The 18,495-nt window shown below is 36.1% G+C and overlaps 1 protein-coding gene across 1 annotated transcript in view; it reads right to left on the minus strand.

Moving 5' to 3' along the window:
- Positions 1-18,495, minus strand: part of LOC135714636 (homeobox protein homothorax-like) — a gene marked incomplete at its 5' end in the record, with an annotated part of 122,173 nt that overhangs the window by 53,592 nt on the left and 50,086 nt on the right. The window contains one exon of the mRNA XM_065238017.1: positions 13,424-13,572. Within this exon, the coding sequence (XP_065094089.1) occupies positions 13,424-13,572 (149 nt within the window). The remainder of the gene's footprint in view (positions 1-13,423; positions 13,573-18,495) is intronic.

An 18,495-nucleotide genomic window follows, 5' to 3' on the forward strand; every position in this document is an offset into this window, starting at 1 on the left:
ATGTGGATTGATGGCTGCTAAATGCTTCCATGCAAGTCTACTTCTGGCAATAATTAAGATTGTTTTACTTCTCTGAGTTCAAGTGCTTGCCAAAGCCCTGATTGAGACCACGCTGGAAAATCATTTTGGACCATTTATTGAATAATACATTTACGACAATTGTTATTATTATATTTTTGCTTGTTTCTTTTAGTGAAAAGGAGCTATTTTTTCAGAGCACAAGTATGGTATAGGACTTCCAAATTTATAAATATAAATTTTATGAATAATACAATTTCTTCATAAAAACTTTAGCTCTTCTTCTTCATCTTCTTCGCAGGTCGAAACTTCATCTTTACTTCCTTTGTATGGCAAGTTGGATCTCTTCTCTTGTTAAACACCGCTCTCAGCTGCACCAGGACCAGCAACTAAAGAGATTAAACCGTGGCATCTGCTGTCCTGAATTGGCTCTGATTCGGTCTGTCCGCGCTGCGATATCGCGGTTGTACTTTGAGCACGGGCACGCTTTTGTACGCTCACCTCCATTGCGCTCGGTGTCTGCGTTTGCTGCTCAGAAGGAGGCCAAAAAAGAGTTCAAGTCTCCAAAGCGGTGGACCAGTGTATCGGTTTAGATCAAAGATCAGTTTTCGAAATAAATTTTCGTATACTAAACCACAGGAGATCAGTCCTAAGTTCTATCTCACGACCCATTCGCAGCATCGCGCTTCAATGAAAATGTTTATGTATTAAAGCCGTACATAAAAAGAAGAATAAGCAGCAGAGAAAACAGAGCAACTACTTCAGTTGTATTGATTTGCTTTCTTTTATGAATTTATTTAAGTTCCAGGAATGCAGGAGGTAGTGCGTCTTAAGGTGTATATTTAAGTCGTGTGTTGTTCACGTTACACTTGACTCTTATATGTTCATTTGTAGTGGTGTACGATTTTATTTCACTATATGAAATTGCATATCGTAATCTTTGCACTATCACATACAGGAATGATTCCTTTATTAGTTGATATAGTTTGTTTACGAGATTGAGCTTTAATTCGCGAGAAATCGGCGATTGACGGTAAGTTTACAAAAGCAATTACACCCAAATCTCAATTCACATTGGAAATATTCTCTACTCACAGAATATTGCTTGCCATGCAATATACAAATGCAGAAAAGTTAGAGGTACTTTCAAAAGCTATAACAAATAAATATTATTTCCTGAATAGTTGGGTAGGGACAGCGGATATTTGAGGCAAATAAAACACAAAATTTCACTGTAGTTTTTTATCTTCCAATCCAAAGAAACATCACATTTCAACGCATAGCTTTTTTGCGACTAAGTGTCTTCAGCAAAGTTTCCCACTATAATATTCCCCACTAAAAACAGATAGTTCGAAAATCATGTGCATAGATGGTGACAAAATTTTACATTTTAATGTGACATTCTAGATACTTCGAGTCATCGGGAAAGTTGTTTATCTTAAACAAAAAATAAACAATCTTCTCTAGAAGTGCAATATCCACTAGCTACTGTTGCTATGTGGCAATATATCGGCGAAAAACAGAACTTTAACCAAAGAAAAATGGTAAGATGAAACAGTCGGAGAAAAAACTTCTCTTTCGCCTACGCATCCCTATGCCTGGTGTGTGCTTTTTACGCGTTTGCTGCCCCCTCGGTAGAGTTGAAGTTTTGCGCTTTTTATAACAAAACAGTCATAAACAAAATTAGTGACGTCCCATTTTTTAATTACTCGAATAATAACAATCGATTATATGATATTTCCTGTGCTGTCATTATGTCACCAATGAGACTACAGAACCTTTTTGAAACTATGGGTCATGATCCACTGGAGAAGTTGATGCTTACTTTGCATAATATAATCAATTGATCATATTTTATTTTTCGGTTCGATAATCGATTAATGGATTATTCGAATAAAAATCAATAATCACTAAATGAATGTGGAACGTCGTTTTGACATCCAACGAAAATGTGAAATATAAAGGCCCAAACGCAATGTGGACGAAAGCGGAACGGAAACGGAAAGTTCGACAGTTGTCACAAATGACATCAAGAAGTCTAACCGACTTCGATTTGGTTCTAACTAGTTTTCAATCCGACAAGTAGGCTTACTTAGATCGGGCTTTTCCGCTGCCGCTGCCGCTGCCGTTCCGCTTCCACGGTCATTGCGCTTGGGCCTTAAGGGCCGTGAGACAAATGAAAGGGACCGCCGCTCATCACAAATGACGTTCCCACGGTAACTGAAAAAACACGAGTATATAATCGTTTATCGTTGCTTTTTCTAAGAAATAAACTGCCACAGTAGACCAGGTATGTAGTCTAGGGAGAGAACATTATTAACTCCGAAACGGAGCATTTCTTGGACGGTACCTTCTGCGATTTTTTTTCATTATATTGAGGATCATTTATTGATATTGAACAGATAGCTCGAAACTCATCTGCGTCTGCTAAAACTCACCGTCCCACAGTGGTCGGAGAACTACCAAGTAAATTAATAGTTGCATAATGGAAGCCTTGTGACTTCAGCAAAGTGGATTCTTAGTATATAAGCCTTAATTTGGTGACATAAATCAAATTCGAAATTCTCCTTCTAAGTATATTTTTTAATAAAGTATTATGGGAAGCTGGACATACATGATCTAGAAAGGTTTTTATTCGGGTAAGTGTCAACAAAGCTGCGCCATATTGTGGAACGTATGTAGTTTTAAGAGCAGTTCTTATGATTTCAATCTCCGTGACTATGTTTTAGCCAGCATGAACATTCTTAAAAACTTTTTAACAGCTCAAAGATTTGAATAAGTAGAATCAATCTTTGAATTGGTGCTGTATTTTGGATCAATTGATCAGTTTAATTTGAAATTGAAAACTTATTTAGGGGAGACCAAAAGGTAATCTAATTTTTACAAATATCCCAGGATCGAATGTTTGAAAATATATGGAGATCCATTCTCTCCATACAAAGCTTCATTTTTCATACTCATATCTCAGGATTAGGTGTGTCATTAGATATGAGGGTGATAAAAATGTATGCAATATGTAAAAATTACTATATAAATGCATATAATAAACAGGTGCCGGTGGTGTAGTGGTAAACATGATTACCTCTCACCCCAGCAGGCCTGGGTTCAATCCCAGTCGGTACCGCCGGGATGTTCTGAGGCATAACATCTCTGATCACGCGTTCCTTCGGAAGGGAAGTAAAGCTACGGCTCTGGTTTATGAGTTGATGGGTCGATAGCTAGGGTCCAGGTGTGAAAGCTGCCTCCCTGGTTGCATTGCATTGGTAGCATTGGTGCTCAGCACGGAAAACAAGATCGACGGAAAACAAATAAAGGAAAAAAATTAACAGTTCATCAACTGTCCAAAACGCATTATAAAATTCGCTGCACCACGAAGTTGACCATCTACCGGTATCTAAAACCTGTGGTTCTCTACGGCCACGAGAGGAGGCGAATGAACCATTAATGTGGACCCTTCGTAGAATGCGAGGCTGGATACGTGTGGCCATGGATCGAGTAGAGTGGAGACGACTTATCTGTACAGTGGAATACATCAAGGTCTGATGGTAAGGTAAGTAGGATCACTTATCTCCTAGTTTTTAAAACTGTGTTTTAGAAATCTTTCAGAAAAAAAACGTATTTTTAAGAATTTATGTATCGCTTTGGAGGCTTTCGAGTATTTATAAGGTTACATATCATTTTTCCCTGTGTGCATGTGCAAAAATCCCATGCAGTTCTGATTTGTTCATTGAGATATAGGGGAAGATCGGTAAATACGGATAAAGCAAGAAAGATAGACACACATTGCATTAAATCAAAAATCTTGGTTGAATAAATTTAGAACTACAGCCTTTTAACACTCCGAATACGATACCGGAAATGTATAACGGAAAATTTTCAATGTTTGAAAAATATTTTTGCGGCATTGTACATATAGATAGATTTAAAAGCCACTTATTGCGAATAAATCTTTAATGTGTGTAGTAATGGCACCAACAGATTTGAAATTCGTGAATAAATGGCTGAGCCATGATTTTTCAAACATTGTAAGTCTACTGTTACACATTTTACCGAAGGCATCGTGTTCGAAGTGTTAACATAAACTTCATCAAGAGGAGTTAACATGTTGAAACAATGCATTGGTAAATTTATTCTAAAAAAATTATCTGATTTTAAAGCAGCAAGTGTCCATATAATTCCCGCTGTGTTCTTTGCCGACTTTGCCCTATCCAAATTTAAAGCAGGCGATCAAGTGTGTCCACTAGAGTGATGCAAAATTTGAAATTTTTGCTCCACAATACTTAAACGATTCCAAATCGGATCCTGACTAACCTCTCACAATTTGAACCCATTTGGTGAGAAACTGAGATGGCACAAACCATTTGAAGTTTGTATGGGAATTACTATGGTAAAACCAAGATTTTTGTTCATGTCTATCTAATAATTCACCATATCGGTTTGCTTCAAAAGCTTTCAATTTTACTTGTAGGAAATTTTCCCAGCTACAACTTTGCTGAAGACCACTTTTTGATCGAAAGTTATTAATGGTTCAATGCACTGATGTCTTATGATCATGCTCAATCAACTGCTCAGCAGGCAACATTGGTGTTTCTGGGGCGTTGAATAGGACACAAAAATTATGGCTACTATGTCACACTGCAAAATACAGTGTTGCCTACAGAGCAGCTGCTTGATCATGTCATAAGTTTACCAATCTCTTAAATAATTAATAACTATTTCCTGTCTCGTTTTACATAGAAACGATCTTCAGCAAAGTTGTAGCTGAGAAAATTTTCTATAAGAATAGCTATCGAGCTGTTTTGCAGCTCAATATGGAAAAAGACTAGAAGGCAATGAACAAAAAGTTGAGATTTCCCATAGTAATTTACATGTAAACTTCAAATGGTTTGTGCGAAGTCTGTTTCTAACCAAATGAGTTGTAACTTTTGGAGGCTAATCACGACCCGATTTGAAACCATTTAAGCACTGTGGAGCGAAAAAGTTAAATTTTGCATCAGTCTAGTGTCCACTCACCCCTATGTAAGGACGGTGTCAATAGCAAGTTATTTGAGAATATAATCTTGAAAACCTGGGACCTCTCGGTAATTAATCAGCTATATAATCAAAGGCCATGCTGGAGGCAGATGGGTTCAATTCTCGGTCCGGTCTAGGAACTTTTCGGGTTGAAAATTTCTCGTCTTCTCTGAGAATAGAGTATGATTGTACTTGCCACACAATAATACTAAAGCAAACATGTTACAGGCTTAGAATGCTCTCAATGAACAACTGAGGAAGTGCACAAAGAACATTAAGTTGAGAGCCAGCGTAAAGTCCCAGACGTAATATGGCCAAAGAAGAAGATGAATCCAGAGCACCTCTTCTGAAAGTACTAGGTTTTGGTTTTCAGGTTTAGATATTTGAACATTTTTTGGATAAATCGTCGATGTATAATTTTACCCGAAACTTCCCTATTTGTGATACGTGTTTGTTCATCATACATCTTAACTTTTCTGATCAAAGTTGAAGAATTAATTTACTTTTTTAGCACTCAACGCCAAAAGTTTCACTTTTCGACACTGTTTTGAATAACATGATGGTCTACTTTTTCTAAATACCTTAAAAACTAGCACCCAGAGCCAAAATTTACATACACATTTTTCAGCACTCTTCACTTCACAACACTTCCAACTCAATAAGCTGCACCACTCTTCTCTTTGAAACTTGTTGCATAAATAGCTATTTCTGTATGATTTTACGTCTGAGTTATTTCAATTATAAGTAAATACTACTCTAGGATATCTTTAAAGGATGGTGTATATGGCAAAGTTTTCGAAGAATGTGATTTTATGCCACTTTTGTGTGGGATGGATGGGAAGTTTAGGGTAAAAATCAGCCATCGACTTATTTTTTATTTCAAAATATTATCGTAATCTCACTAAAGGACTAACAAGACTAATATCTTTAAAAGAATAGCTTGAGCGGCACTGGTGGTGTAGTGGTAAGCGTGATTACCTCTTATCCCAGCAGGCCTGGGTTCAATCCCAGTCGGTGAAGCCGGGATGTTCTGAGGCATAACATCTCTGATCACGGGATGTAAAGCCGTTCGCAACAAACAGCTATTTTTTAGCTGAAGAAGCATTTTTTTTTACGTGAATAAGCTCTTATTCAGTTTCCAATGTTTGATGGGTTGGTCCCCGGTTGGTGGTTTATGAGATGATGGGTCGATAAGTAGGGTCCAGGTGTGGTAGCTGCCTACCTGGCGTCGGTAGCATTGTGCTCAGCACGGAAAACAAGATCGACGGTAAACAAATCAAGTAAAAAAAAGGATTGCTCAATATGACATTCCTTCAAAAACTTTGCCATAGATACTATGCTACTATGCTATAATGATTTATTAAAAAGTTAGCAACAGTTTCACCCAAACGAAAGGATTGCGAACTACATTAATGTCTTGTATTTTTCTAACTTGCTGGTCACCCTAAAATGCTAAGTTATGAATAAATAATATAAGAATCAACTTTTATGAAGTCAAAAAAATGCATTATGCATCATTGAAAATGTTTTAATATTTTTGAGAAATCAGAATGCATTAAATTTACCTTTTATTTGATATTGAATTTTTCAAAATGTTGCAATATAATACGAATATCCTCAAGGGCAAGGCATCGTCGATATGTTTGATAATATTATCAAATATTTTTAAATATTGAACGAAAATATTTATGTATTTTCAAAAACCAATGTAATAGTTTTCCCAAAAACATGTAAAAATAAAGCTTTTTTTGTTGAACAATGTTTGTAATACGGATACTTTTGTCCCCTGCTCCCTGCATACCCCCTCATTTCACAGTAATACATGCATAAAAAAGGTTTATAAAAATCCAACAGCAGCGAGGCGTCCTTCGTGCAATACAAACGAACTACACAGTAGCAACGCTGAGACAGTACGTACAGTATCCAGTATCTGACTGGAAAACATTTATATTTTAAATGATGGAATGAGAAAGGTAGCAAGTGGATGTCTGAGTGATTTATTGAGGGTGTTAGAATTTAATGAAATTGCAACACGACAAAAGTAGAATACTTTTTCCTCTCTTTCTCTGTTGTGTACTGCTGCTCTGTATTCGTTCGCATTATAAATTTATGTACATTTAGATAGATACGATACGATAGATAGACAGATAAACACTACATTTTCGACGCCATTCCATCTTCGGTGTACCTCCTGGACCCTCTCTGTTCATCCAACGCTTCAGTTAGTCATCCAGTAAGCTCAAGCCGTGACTTTTCGCTTCACAGTCTCTTATTCTTGACTATACCTAGTTTCTATCATCCCTCATGTTAGCGCGATGACTGTAGGCGTGAATGGCTCCGAATGGTGGTACGTCCCTAAATGCTATATATTGCTTATCCCCACTGCCATTCGCTGAAATGAAACTTGCCGTACCTTTTTAATCCCTCAGCGTAAAAAACTGTCACGTGACAGTAATTACCGGTAGATGATTATAAACACATTTCGCAGACCGGCTGTAAAAGGGGGACATCCTCGTCGTTGATTCAACGTTTGAGGTAAGAAAACAGACGGTAAGAGTGGACGGTCTTTACGTTGTTTTCAATTCAGCCAATCCAGCTCACAATGCACGGTGCGGCCACCTACTTTCTTACAATATGATCCTAGGCATTCAATATAAATATTATTCACAAAATTTAGATAGTCCTGATTCTCTCAATTAATAAATATTGAATCATTGACACAAAACAAACGCAAGACATTGTAAAGATAAAATTACAAGAAAAAAAATATGTTGAAAAATTAAAGAAGGCACATCTATTTTTTTTTTAATTAGTGTGACACAATTCTTCCCTTATCCATTTGAGTAAAGGTGTAGTTATAAAGGTGACTATAGGTACTGGAGGTTATATATATACGATTTCCGGTCCGAATAAGTACATTTTTGGGTTGGAAATCTTCCGGATTTTTTGGGCATAGTGTGACATTGTACTCGTCACGCAATTTATGCATGCTAAAATGGAACAGGCTTACAAAGCTCTCAATTAACAACTGTAGATGCACTCAAAGCGGGCTCCCTTAGCTCTGTCGGTAAATAAGCTGCTATAAAGCAAGATCACGCAGGAGGCGGCTAGGTTCAATTCCCGTTCTGGTCTAGGATTTTTTCGAGTTGGAAAATTTCTCAACTTCCCGGGACATAAAGTATGATTGTACCTGTCACTCAATATTACTAATGCAAAAATGGTACGGGGATGTAATAAAGTCAAAGAAGAAGAAGAAGAAGGATACGATCACAGAGCAAGTTCCAGTGTGGACGTAATCAGAATTTATTAGATTTCTCCTCAATACACAAGGAAGTTGATGACCTCAAAGCTTAACAAAAGACTCTCAATAAACGATAGCCCCAAAGTTTATTGTTGCTTCGAATAATTCAGTACATACACCCACCCGTGCAAACTGCAACATTTAATAACTATTCTACTAGCTGAAGAAGCTTGATCTACTATAACCGTTCTTACAGGCGGAAATCTCAGGAAAAGTTGGGGCTTAGGCAATTTTTGTTCCAAAATCCCATATTTTGTCACAATTACTCTTATTTTAATCGTTATGATGAAACTAAAGTTAATATGGTTAATCCAAATTAATTTTTGAGATTTTTCTCCTGAAGGCACTATATGCCTCGTTGAAAATAAACATTATTTATTTTAAATATGGAAATTGGTGACACATATGTACATGTAAAAATGAACGGAGGTGAACTAGCCTACGGCTAAAAACCTCCTAAATAAAGGAAGAAAAAAAATGTACGAATGGTACATTTGTATGTACAAGAAACTAATTTGATTTTTGAATATCAAATTAGGCTTATTTTTATCATAGAGATTAAAATATTTAAAAGTTTCACAAATTTGAAGGGTGTTTATGGGAAATTCGCCAAAAACTCCAACTAGTACTATCTTGCACAAGCTGAAATCAATTCCATTCTATTCTTGTGATTTTTTTCCTGTGAGAAGGACTAATTTAAAGGGTGATACGGTCAAAATTTGGTCAAGGGAAAACGCGTGTAAATCGGTGAAATCGTTTATTTAAAAAATCAAATTAAATTTCTTTTTCAAGTTCAATTAGTATAAAATTCAGGAAAAATATTCAGTTAGGCTTCCGCTTTTCCAAATCCGAATTGCCGGGCCTTACGCTTGACCCCTGCCATCAGATTTTGTACAGCCACCTTGTCCACCTTCTTCGCCGCAGAAAGCCAGTTTGCCTTGAACTGCTGCTCGCCCTTAGCAGTTTTTTTGGTCTTCTTTAGGTTCCGCTTGACAATAGCCCAGTATTTCTCAATTGGGCGGAGCTCTGGCGTGTTGGGAGGATTCTTGTCCTTGGGAACCACCTGCACGTTGTTGGCGGCGTACCACTCCATGGCCTTTTTACCGTAATGGCAAGATGCCAAATCCGGCCAAAACAGTACGGAACAACCGTGTTTCTTCAGGAAAGGCAGCAGACGTTTATTCAAACACTCTTTCACGTAAATTTCTTGGTTGACAGTCCCGGAAGCTATGAAAATGCTGCTTTTCAAGCCACAGGTACAGATGGCTTGCCAAACCAGATATTTCTTTGCAAACTTTGACAGTTTCATGTGCTTGAAAACATCTGCTACCTTTCCGTGTCTATAAATTACGTAAAGCTTTACGTTACGTAACAATGAGAACAAAATGGAACTAATGACTTTTGTATTTTATGTAAAGTTTGATAGTATAGGTAAAAAATTGTATGACCTAGTCTTGCTTGCATAATGAACGTGTTCATTTCCAGAGCAGGAGAACATACCTAATGAATACCTAATTCTGACCTGATACCAAAATTTGGTGTTGATCAGCATGACATAAGAGGTAAAATACCAAAACATTGCATGCAAAATACTTCACACATAGAAAAAAATCATGTAAATTTAGGTGCTCTGAGAGTGACATATACGAGCGTCAATTTTGACATAAACTTGAGTCATAACAGACGCGAATTAAACGTACTTTTCGTCGAGCAACAAACCTTTTAGTCTCGGAGCACTTAATATTACATGTCATGTTTGTTTATATTTAATATTTTATGTCAAAGATGGATTCCGTCACGTGTAAAATTAGTTATTTCTTAGTGTGTTTGTAAATAATAAAAATGGATATTTGGATACCAAAAAAATACCTGTGTGCTATTGATTGGTATTGCATTATCAAAATTTGGTATTGGAATGGTATTGTGGGAACAGTTTTTTTGGTATTTTACCTCTTATGTCAGGCTCATCCATACCAAGGTATGGATCAAGGTATAAAAATATTCGTTCCTGCTCGGGTTATGTTGATTCTACGATGTGGGCAAGAGTGTTCTTCGGTTTAGCATCAACCAACTGATACTAGTGTTCATCACGATTTATTTAACTAATATCGACATCGCTTCGACAACGATAAGAAGGCTTACAAAAACGGTAATTTCAATAGCAAAATAATTAAATTTTGTCTGGGACATAATTGATAACAACGTTCAGCTCTATTCATGGAGTATATGTGCAGTAGGAAGTGATGGGACGCAATTATACGTATGTTAATGATTTCAAACTTTTATTTCTCAAAAAGTCATCAAAAATGCAAATTCTTCTGAAATTTTCAAATGCACGCTTGTTGGATACAATAATCGTAAAACATAAATTTTTTGTAAAATTTTGGTACTTTTTTAGCATAAATCTTACATAATTTAATAACAATACATTTTGCAGTACAACAAGTTTCAACATTTTAATAAAAAAATCTATGTGTCCATTAAGAGAATTTTAGGCAAGAATTCATTTTTGATTAGCTTTAAAATAGACAAGTTTAAACATATTAAAAATACGCTTTATCCTGTTGTAGTTTAATCAGTGTAGTTGTTTATTTTAATGTGAACCCGATATTTTTGCAATTTTAAAGTGTCCATTTTGAAAATTTTCCTTTTCTCATGAGCTTTGAAATAGGAATATGTTTAAAGATATTTAAAATACGCTTTATACGTTTATCACTTTTTGTTGTTGATTTTATTGACAATTTTTTTTTAAATTATTTTTACTGTGTGTTTTTTTTCTTTTCTTCAGAAAAGGCCATCTTATGTTCATGCAACATTGTCTCAGACATATCGTTAGACATCAAGTTTTCATGCTGTGATTTAAAAAAAATAACTAATAAGCCATTTTAGGAAATGAAATGCGGGTTGAATTGCAATTCAATGGTTGCACATAGCGAACAATTATGCAAAGTTTCATGGGAATCCAGCAGCACCAGTATTTTTTTACATTCAATGCAAGCAACACTTGCAAGTGTTTACACATAGATTGACTTCTTTTATATTTCTGTTATTCTTGTGGAATGTTTAGTTTTTTTTTAAACAGAAAAGAAGCTAAAATCGGTTGCCAATTGGTTTTTAATAACGCGTTGTTTCAAATATTTCTGTTATAGTTATTGATTTCAATAACTGTAATGTAATAATAATATAAAACACAGGTCTATGAAACTTTTTGTTGAAGCAATGCGAAGTGATTTCAATACGCTACTATCTTAATGTGTGTCTTGTATGCTCCATATTTTGACAGTCCGTTTGACTCTGCTGAACTTGTCTTAGCCAGTCGGTAGTAAATGTAGCCTTCTCTAGATGACAAAGTTATAGGAAAACAGATGCCTTAAAAAACACACGGTAAGTTTAGATTAGGTAATTAGGTAATGGTAAAGAAAACATAAATTACATAAAACCAGTTTAATTAATATGTGTCTATGCACTTTTTCAAAAATTTACCTTGTTTCAAATTTTAAAACTTCAATTTGTTTTCCTTGATTTGTTTCTCATAGACCTTATTTATTTATCCTAAATAAAATAATGTGTTAACATTTCCAACTAAAAATTTAGATACTGCTTCTATTTCGTCATTTATTGACCGATTTTGATAAAACTACTTCCAAACGGTCGAAATTGATTTTTATTGCAATGGGTAATTTTAGATTTATTTATAAATTACCCAACAGTTTTTTTTTATGTCAGATCAATTTTTAAAGGTTTTTTTTTTAATTTTGGCACTAAAATTTCTCTACTACTATAAAACTTAAAACTAGAACAAATTTCTGTTGTTTGATCTAAATCGGTCAAGAAATGACGAAATGGCGAAAAAAAAATTAAACTGAAAAGAATAGGTACTAGGGTAGTTCAAATATCGATTGTGTTGTACCCCACTAAATCGTTACCAAATTAGTTTCTGGTAACTCTCCCAAAAGATAAGCTCATTTGGATGGGAACTCGTACTGCACTGGCCCTTCGAAGTTTATATGAGAATTACCATGGGAAAAGTTAAATTTTTGTACTCATCGTCCTATCCCTTCGCCATAATTGTACGGAAAATATTGCTGTCTGTACTAATGCAAAATGTTCCCAGTTTGCCAGTTTGTACACATTGCTCAACACCACTTTATGATTGGACGTCACTAAAATGGGTTATTAATTGCTGTCCAAGTTTATAACTTTCTGATATTATTTTCTGAGCAGCATCTCACTTTTGTCAGATTTGGTAAATGTTACATACAGCAAGGGAAAAAAGCCAAACGGGTTGTACCATTACAGAAGAAACAATGATTCTAAGCCAACTTTAAATTCGTTTTTCACAGAATGAAAACAAATGTCACTTAGTCCGCTCTGACTTAACAGCGACCAATTATGACGAAGATCTAGGACGATGCATACAAAAATTAAACTTTTGCCTTAGTAATTTTCATATAAACTTCAAAGATCATAGTGCAGTACGAGTTCAAAACCACATGTGCTCAAATTTTAGGACAATGATCAGGACCTGATTTTGTGTCGATTGAGTAGGGTGGAGCAAAATCAATATTTTTACCACCCTAATAGGTTAATGAGGGTTTTTAATAGGTCAGATGTTTGCCAAATATCAAGTTTTGTGTATACAGTAAAACAAATGTTGATTTGGTTAGGTTTGGTTTGCTGATGAGCGCTGTCAGAAAGAATGCGAAGTACTGCATTAGTCATAACAAAAACTCAGTGTATTTTGACTATAGGTTTATAAGTATTCATAATCCTGCAGAAGTTTGTACCGAAATACTTTCTATCGCTGTTCCAGTTGAAATTTTTTGGATTAACCCTAACGCAATTATCTGCCTTCAGTTAAGCATTGATAAAGGATCGCATTTCGTTTGTCATAGAGCAAATATTGTCGATTGAAACATATTAAAGTCAAACAATTATTCCCGCAGATTCAATCACATAATGGCCCAACAGTAACATTGGATTATGTCAATAATCCAAGCCAAAGGACGAAGATATCATCTTCAACTCCTTGTTTGATGAGAAACGAGTAACGAAACCAATACCGTAAAGTAAATAGGAACAATGACTCACCGTTAGATGTTGAAACAGCCACGCTCTTAGAATATTAGTTGCCACCTTAGGAAATATACCACGCTTTTTCTGGTTCTTTTTACCGTTGGAATCGTCATCCTCCTCCCCCGTTCCTTCCCCGCTACCGATGCTCGTATTACTCGCATCACCTGTAATGATAGAATAAAAAAAAAATACTTTGTTAATTACCCTATTATGAAATATTTAAGACAATTTTCGCGCGCAATGCTGCCCGTTAAAAAGGACAACTGGGACCGGTATCGAAGTATTTTATGAATACGATTAGGCTCGCAAATTCCCGCTGGAAAGCTAACAGGATGACAGGGCCATCCTCACCATATCGTACTGGTGCGATCTCTCTCGCCTGTGGCAAAAGATAATAGGATTATGCACCCCTTTTTTCGGGATGGAATAAATATGCTATCTAAATGGATCAAATGTGCACTAAACACATTATATGATAAATCTTAAATTGCTTGCCCGGTTGTGATTTTTGCCCAGTTTGCGGGTGTTTTGTTATTGTACTTGTGTTTGGCACCCTTCCTCATTTGTTATGCTTGAAATCTCTAAGGGTGATGCTCTAGAAAATTATATTCTTAGCATCAATTTAGGTGTAATCAACTGTAGATTTAAAAACAAGTTAGCCTGATGGTTGGCATGATGCCGTTAGTTTGTAGTTAAAGATTCTGGATTTTCTAGCGCTCCCGATTACCCGTAAGCATGAAACGACCGGTCTTAAAACGCACCATGCGGTCGAATGAGTTCGATTCCCGGTTCGTTCGAGTATTTTTTTTAGATAATATTCTTAGTAATTTTCACAGATTTTGCATTTAATTTGAAGCATTCCAGAATTTGACTCCTTCATCTTCGATATTGTGGTAACTGAAACTATGCGTCTGTTGTCAACTACACCGTTGTTGAATGAGAGGTACTAACCATGCAGACGTTTGGGTTGCCCGCCAGAAACTGAAACTGTAAGAAAATAAAAAAATATAAATTTATTGCAACAAGATCAGATACTCATATAGAGTCAAGTTGTGATGATGTTTTACGTCAATCTCTAGACTTTGCTCATAATACTGATATTCACAATTATTCAGCTGTCAAAATGTTTTCAAAGTTTAATTTATGCAACCGGGCAGGTGTTAAAATAATGCTCCGACAGCAATTACAAAGCCATCCGATTGGAATTTAAATTAAAGATCAGCCGAACATGATAATATCTCAATTGCGGATGTAGTGGAAGAAATCTCGAGTAATTTTTCAAAAAGACCCATGAACCAACAAACCCTTTTTTGCCAATAGCGTTGTAAACATAGCTCGGTAGACAATGTATTACGCTATCGATGGAAACAGAAAGCATGCAACTAACGCGTTTTATATTCATATAGGCCTTTTGAAATATTCCTCTTGAAATAGTCTCCCACACTTTCAATATCTCTTTCGGGAGATCCCAGGCTTTCACAGCACCACACGATGTTTCCAGACTGGACACAGAGAATAGCAGCGGATTTGAATTTCAGTTAATTTCCGCCTACGATTGCTGTGAAACCCTTGTTAAACTCGTGGGTGCGAAAGAATCCTTTATTCGATTTTCTTAGTGCGTTGTAATTCTAACCTGTCTTCTTTACCTGCTTTTCCGCCCTGACTCCAGTCCATCATCCGTTAGTACCTACATTGCTATCATGCGGAAGAAGGGGACGCTCTAAATCACTCCGCTCAATTAGAGGCCGTTTTAGCTGTTTGCTATTCTCCAGCAAATGCGTCCCCTTTTCCGTGGCATCACCAAACACGGTTGGTCAGGCGCAATCGTTAAGCTTTGTCAGGTTTTTGCTACCCTTGGCTATTTTTAATGAATCTTAATGCCTATAATGTACATATTACAATATTTATTCAGATTAAATAAATATATTTATCTACCAAACAGCCAGTGGCCTGCCGTGTTTCAGAACCGAGATTGGATCACCGGCTGGGATGTGACCAGTCGACGGCAAAATTTTGCTGCCGTGTGTGTTTAATGTTTCGGAGGGACTGACTCGGAAAATTAAAAACAGTTACTCCCCCGCTTTCTGGTTCTGCCAGGAAAATGTGCTGCATAAGGGTTTTCCGTGGGGGACGAAACGACTTTGGTCGTGACGATAACCAGTAATCCTATCGCGTCGCAATGACGTACGAATGGGTTGGTTAGTGATTCTGGTGACGATACTTAATTTAAATTGTGCCATAAAATCGTATCTGATCTGATGTCTGCCTGGAAAAGAAAATTCTTTCGTAATCAACCATGTTTTGACCTTGAAATGTCGTCTATTGAAACCACTTTAAAGCAATTCTGAATTCATGTGACTTTACTGACACGACCAGCAAATTTATAAGCATCTTTTGTCTTTTAATATAGAACAACATTAGTAAATAGGTTAGCCCTAATCCACTGATTATGGCCTCGGGTAAATAAATTACGTGCATCTGCGACGAGCAACTTCCGGGTCTGTCATCAAGAAGAACTTTCACCATTCGCACCGACCGACGGCGCGCCTCTTATTGACGAAACTGACCGTCGTCCTAGCGAAGTGTAGAATAATCGTCCCATATTATTTATAGCTCAAATCAACTCAATACCTGGACTTAACCTGTACGCTAGCATCGACAAGTAATTCCCTAGAAGATTTACAGATCATTGGTGTGTGACAGTACGTGAACGGGTGCGACCGATTTGTGCCATCCGTTGTCAATAAACAACTGATAACCAGCAACCGTTTCGAAATGTTTGACGAATGAATGGAACCGGCATTAGAGTGGCATGAAGAATAGCTTTTCATTAGATGCTCAATTATTCGATTCAACTAGACGCTAGTGAAGGAAAAAAAACTCACATAGCACGCCAAGTATCATCACCTATAAATCATCACTCAACTCGTTCGACTCACTTCTTCTTCCATCCGTTGCCTAGTATACACACTACCCGAGCCAAGTTTTTGATTGCAAATTCAAATACAACAATAATTTAATTAAAAAGAGTGATTGATTGATACCGACAGTTGTCAATATTTGGTAGTAAACACAGATATATAAAATTTTATCAGCTACCGCATTCACAGAGCTGTGTGGACAGTGATTTTTTCTTTCCACTTCCCATAATACTTTCCACGATACTTTTATGCTTTCTGTAGCTTCACAACGGAATGTGCTCGTGTGTTGCGCTTCCGTGTGTACAAATAAATACGTTTGGTGCATTCTAAATCACGAAAATTTATCACGAGATCTTGTTATTCTTGTTGCACTTGCGACCGAACGTTAAATAGACTGTAATTGAAAAATTAACACTTTATTGTTGACATTTACCTCAGCTTTCTGAGCCGCTTGCCAATTTTTATGTAAAGTCATGGAAAATCCTGCCTATTGGTAGAAATTAGCTTCACAATTAAATTATTTTTCATAATGTATTTATCCTATTTTTTTTACGCGAGTTCCGGATTTTGGCGGTTTTCTGGATTCTAAGCACTGAATGCAAAAAAGAAAAAAAAAATCCATAATTTATAAACCTTTGTATCTCAAAATTTAGGAAAATACTTAAAAGATCATATAGCGGAGCGGTTCAATTGAATATCGTACTATACAAAAATAAGATTAAAAAAATATTAGATTGAGCTCACCCGATATGCTTGAAATACTTGACGTTTTGAATAAAACATTGCCATTTCCAGATTTCATGTTGTTAGTTTTCTTGAAGGTCTTGTACTTAGTGCTTGATTCGTCTTTCGCTTCGTATTTCTACGAATTGACTCTATAGAATAGAACAACGCTTCCCACCCAAAAACTGTTAATCGAGTGCAGAAACTTTGTGATGATACTTTCCAAACGTGCATACCGATAGAAATAAATCAAACTCAATAAAAGATTGATGAAATAAAAACAGATGATTACTACTGTGACTAAATCCAGCATTCCTAACTAAAAAATCAAATGCTGTGCTTAGTCATGCATTATTAGTTCAGAACAAACAAAAAATACGGTGATGATTAATCTGTTAATATGCTTTTACAATCGGGATCAAATGCACTTTTGGTAAGCATCATCAATGATCTGGCAACATTAGTGTGCATATTTCCAATGTGCTAAAGATCCAGATCAGCCCTGGAACCTGGTATTACGGTGTACTACCTCAAGGTTTTGCAATTTTTTATCAACTTTATGTTTGAGATTTTTAGCCGTAGGCTAGTTCATCTCGTAAGTGTTGTGCCAAACCCAGGGTTATGGAATAAGTGAATTTTATGCCAACAAATACAAACAAACATATAGACTTTTGGTGGAAGCCAAGTGGACAGTTTTTGTTGACTGATTTCAGACCTCTCTGATGTGAACAATAATAGTCCAAAACAATATTATAGACCGTAGACACACTTTAAACTTCTCCCCTACATGCATGAACTACATGCATGACCTTGGAATTTGATTCACATTTGCGGTCCGTTTACCCACTTTATTAAAATCACGACAGTCATACACTGAGAAAAAATTGCTTGAATTTGAGTAAATGTTTCTCATATACGAGCAAAATATTGTCTAATATGAATAGCATTTGCTAAAACTGAGTTTGAGCTAGATTCTACGGCCGGTAAAAAGAGTGAACATAATCATCGGCATAAGCTGCCATAGTGTTCCTTTTTTATTATACACTCAAGACATGAATTCTACGGTGGATCAAATTTACAACCCTTGACTCGCCACTGCACTTTCGATTTTTATTTAGTTCCCCAACTATGACAACAGCTGTGCAAAATTTGAAGGAATTTTGATACATAATGTAAGTATGGGAAACATAAATGTAGACTTCGTTCGCCTGTTCATTCTAAAAAAAAACCTTTTAAAACGTCACAATAATACACCAAACGTCTATAACTTAAGACAAAACTCCCAAGTAACGCAAATTCATTGAATTATGTTGAGTAAACTGCTATACAACCAAAATCAGTCATACAGAGGTTATACAAACTGTTACAGAACATGTGTGTTGCTTGAGTATTTGAACTTTTGTCTTGCTAAATTCTCATTCAGAACCTGAAAAAGTGATGGTA

Source organism: Ochlerotatus camptorhynchus, unplaced genomic scaffold (assembly GCF_037179485.1).
Source record: "Ochlerotatus camptorhynchus isolate MF236.1 unplaced genomic scaffold, CSIRO-AGI_Acam_v1.1 ptg000683l, whole genome shotgun sequence".
NCBI classification, from domain to species: domain Eukaryota; kingdom Metazoa; phylum Arthropoda; class Insecta; order Diptera; family Culicidae; genus Ochlerotatus; species Ochlerotatus camptorhynchus.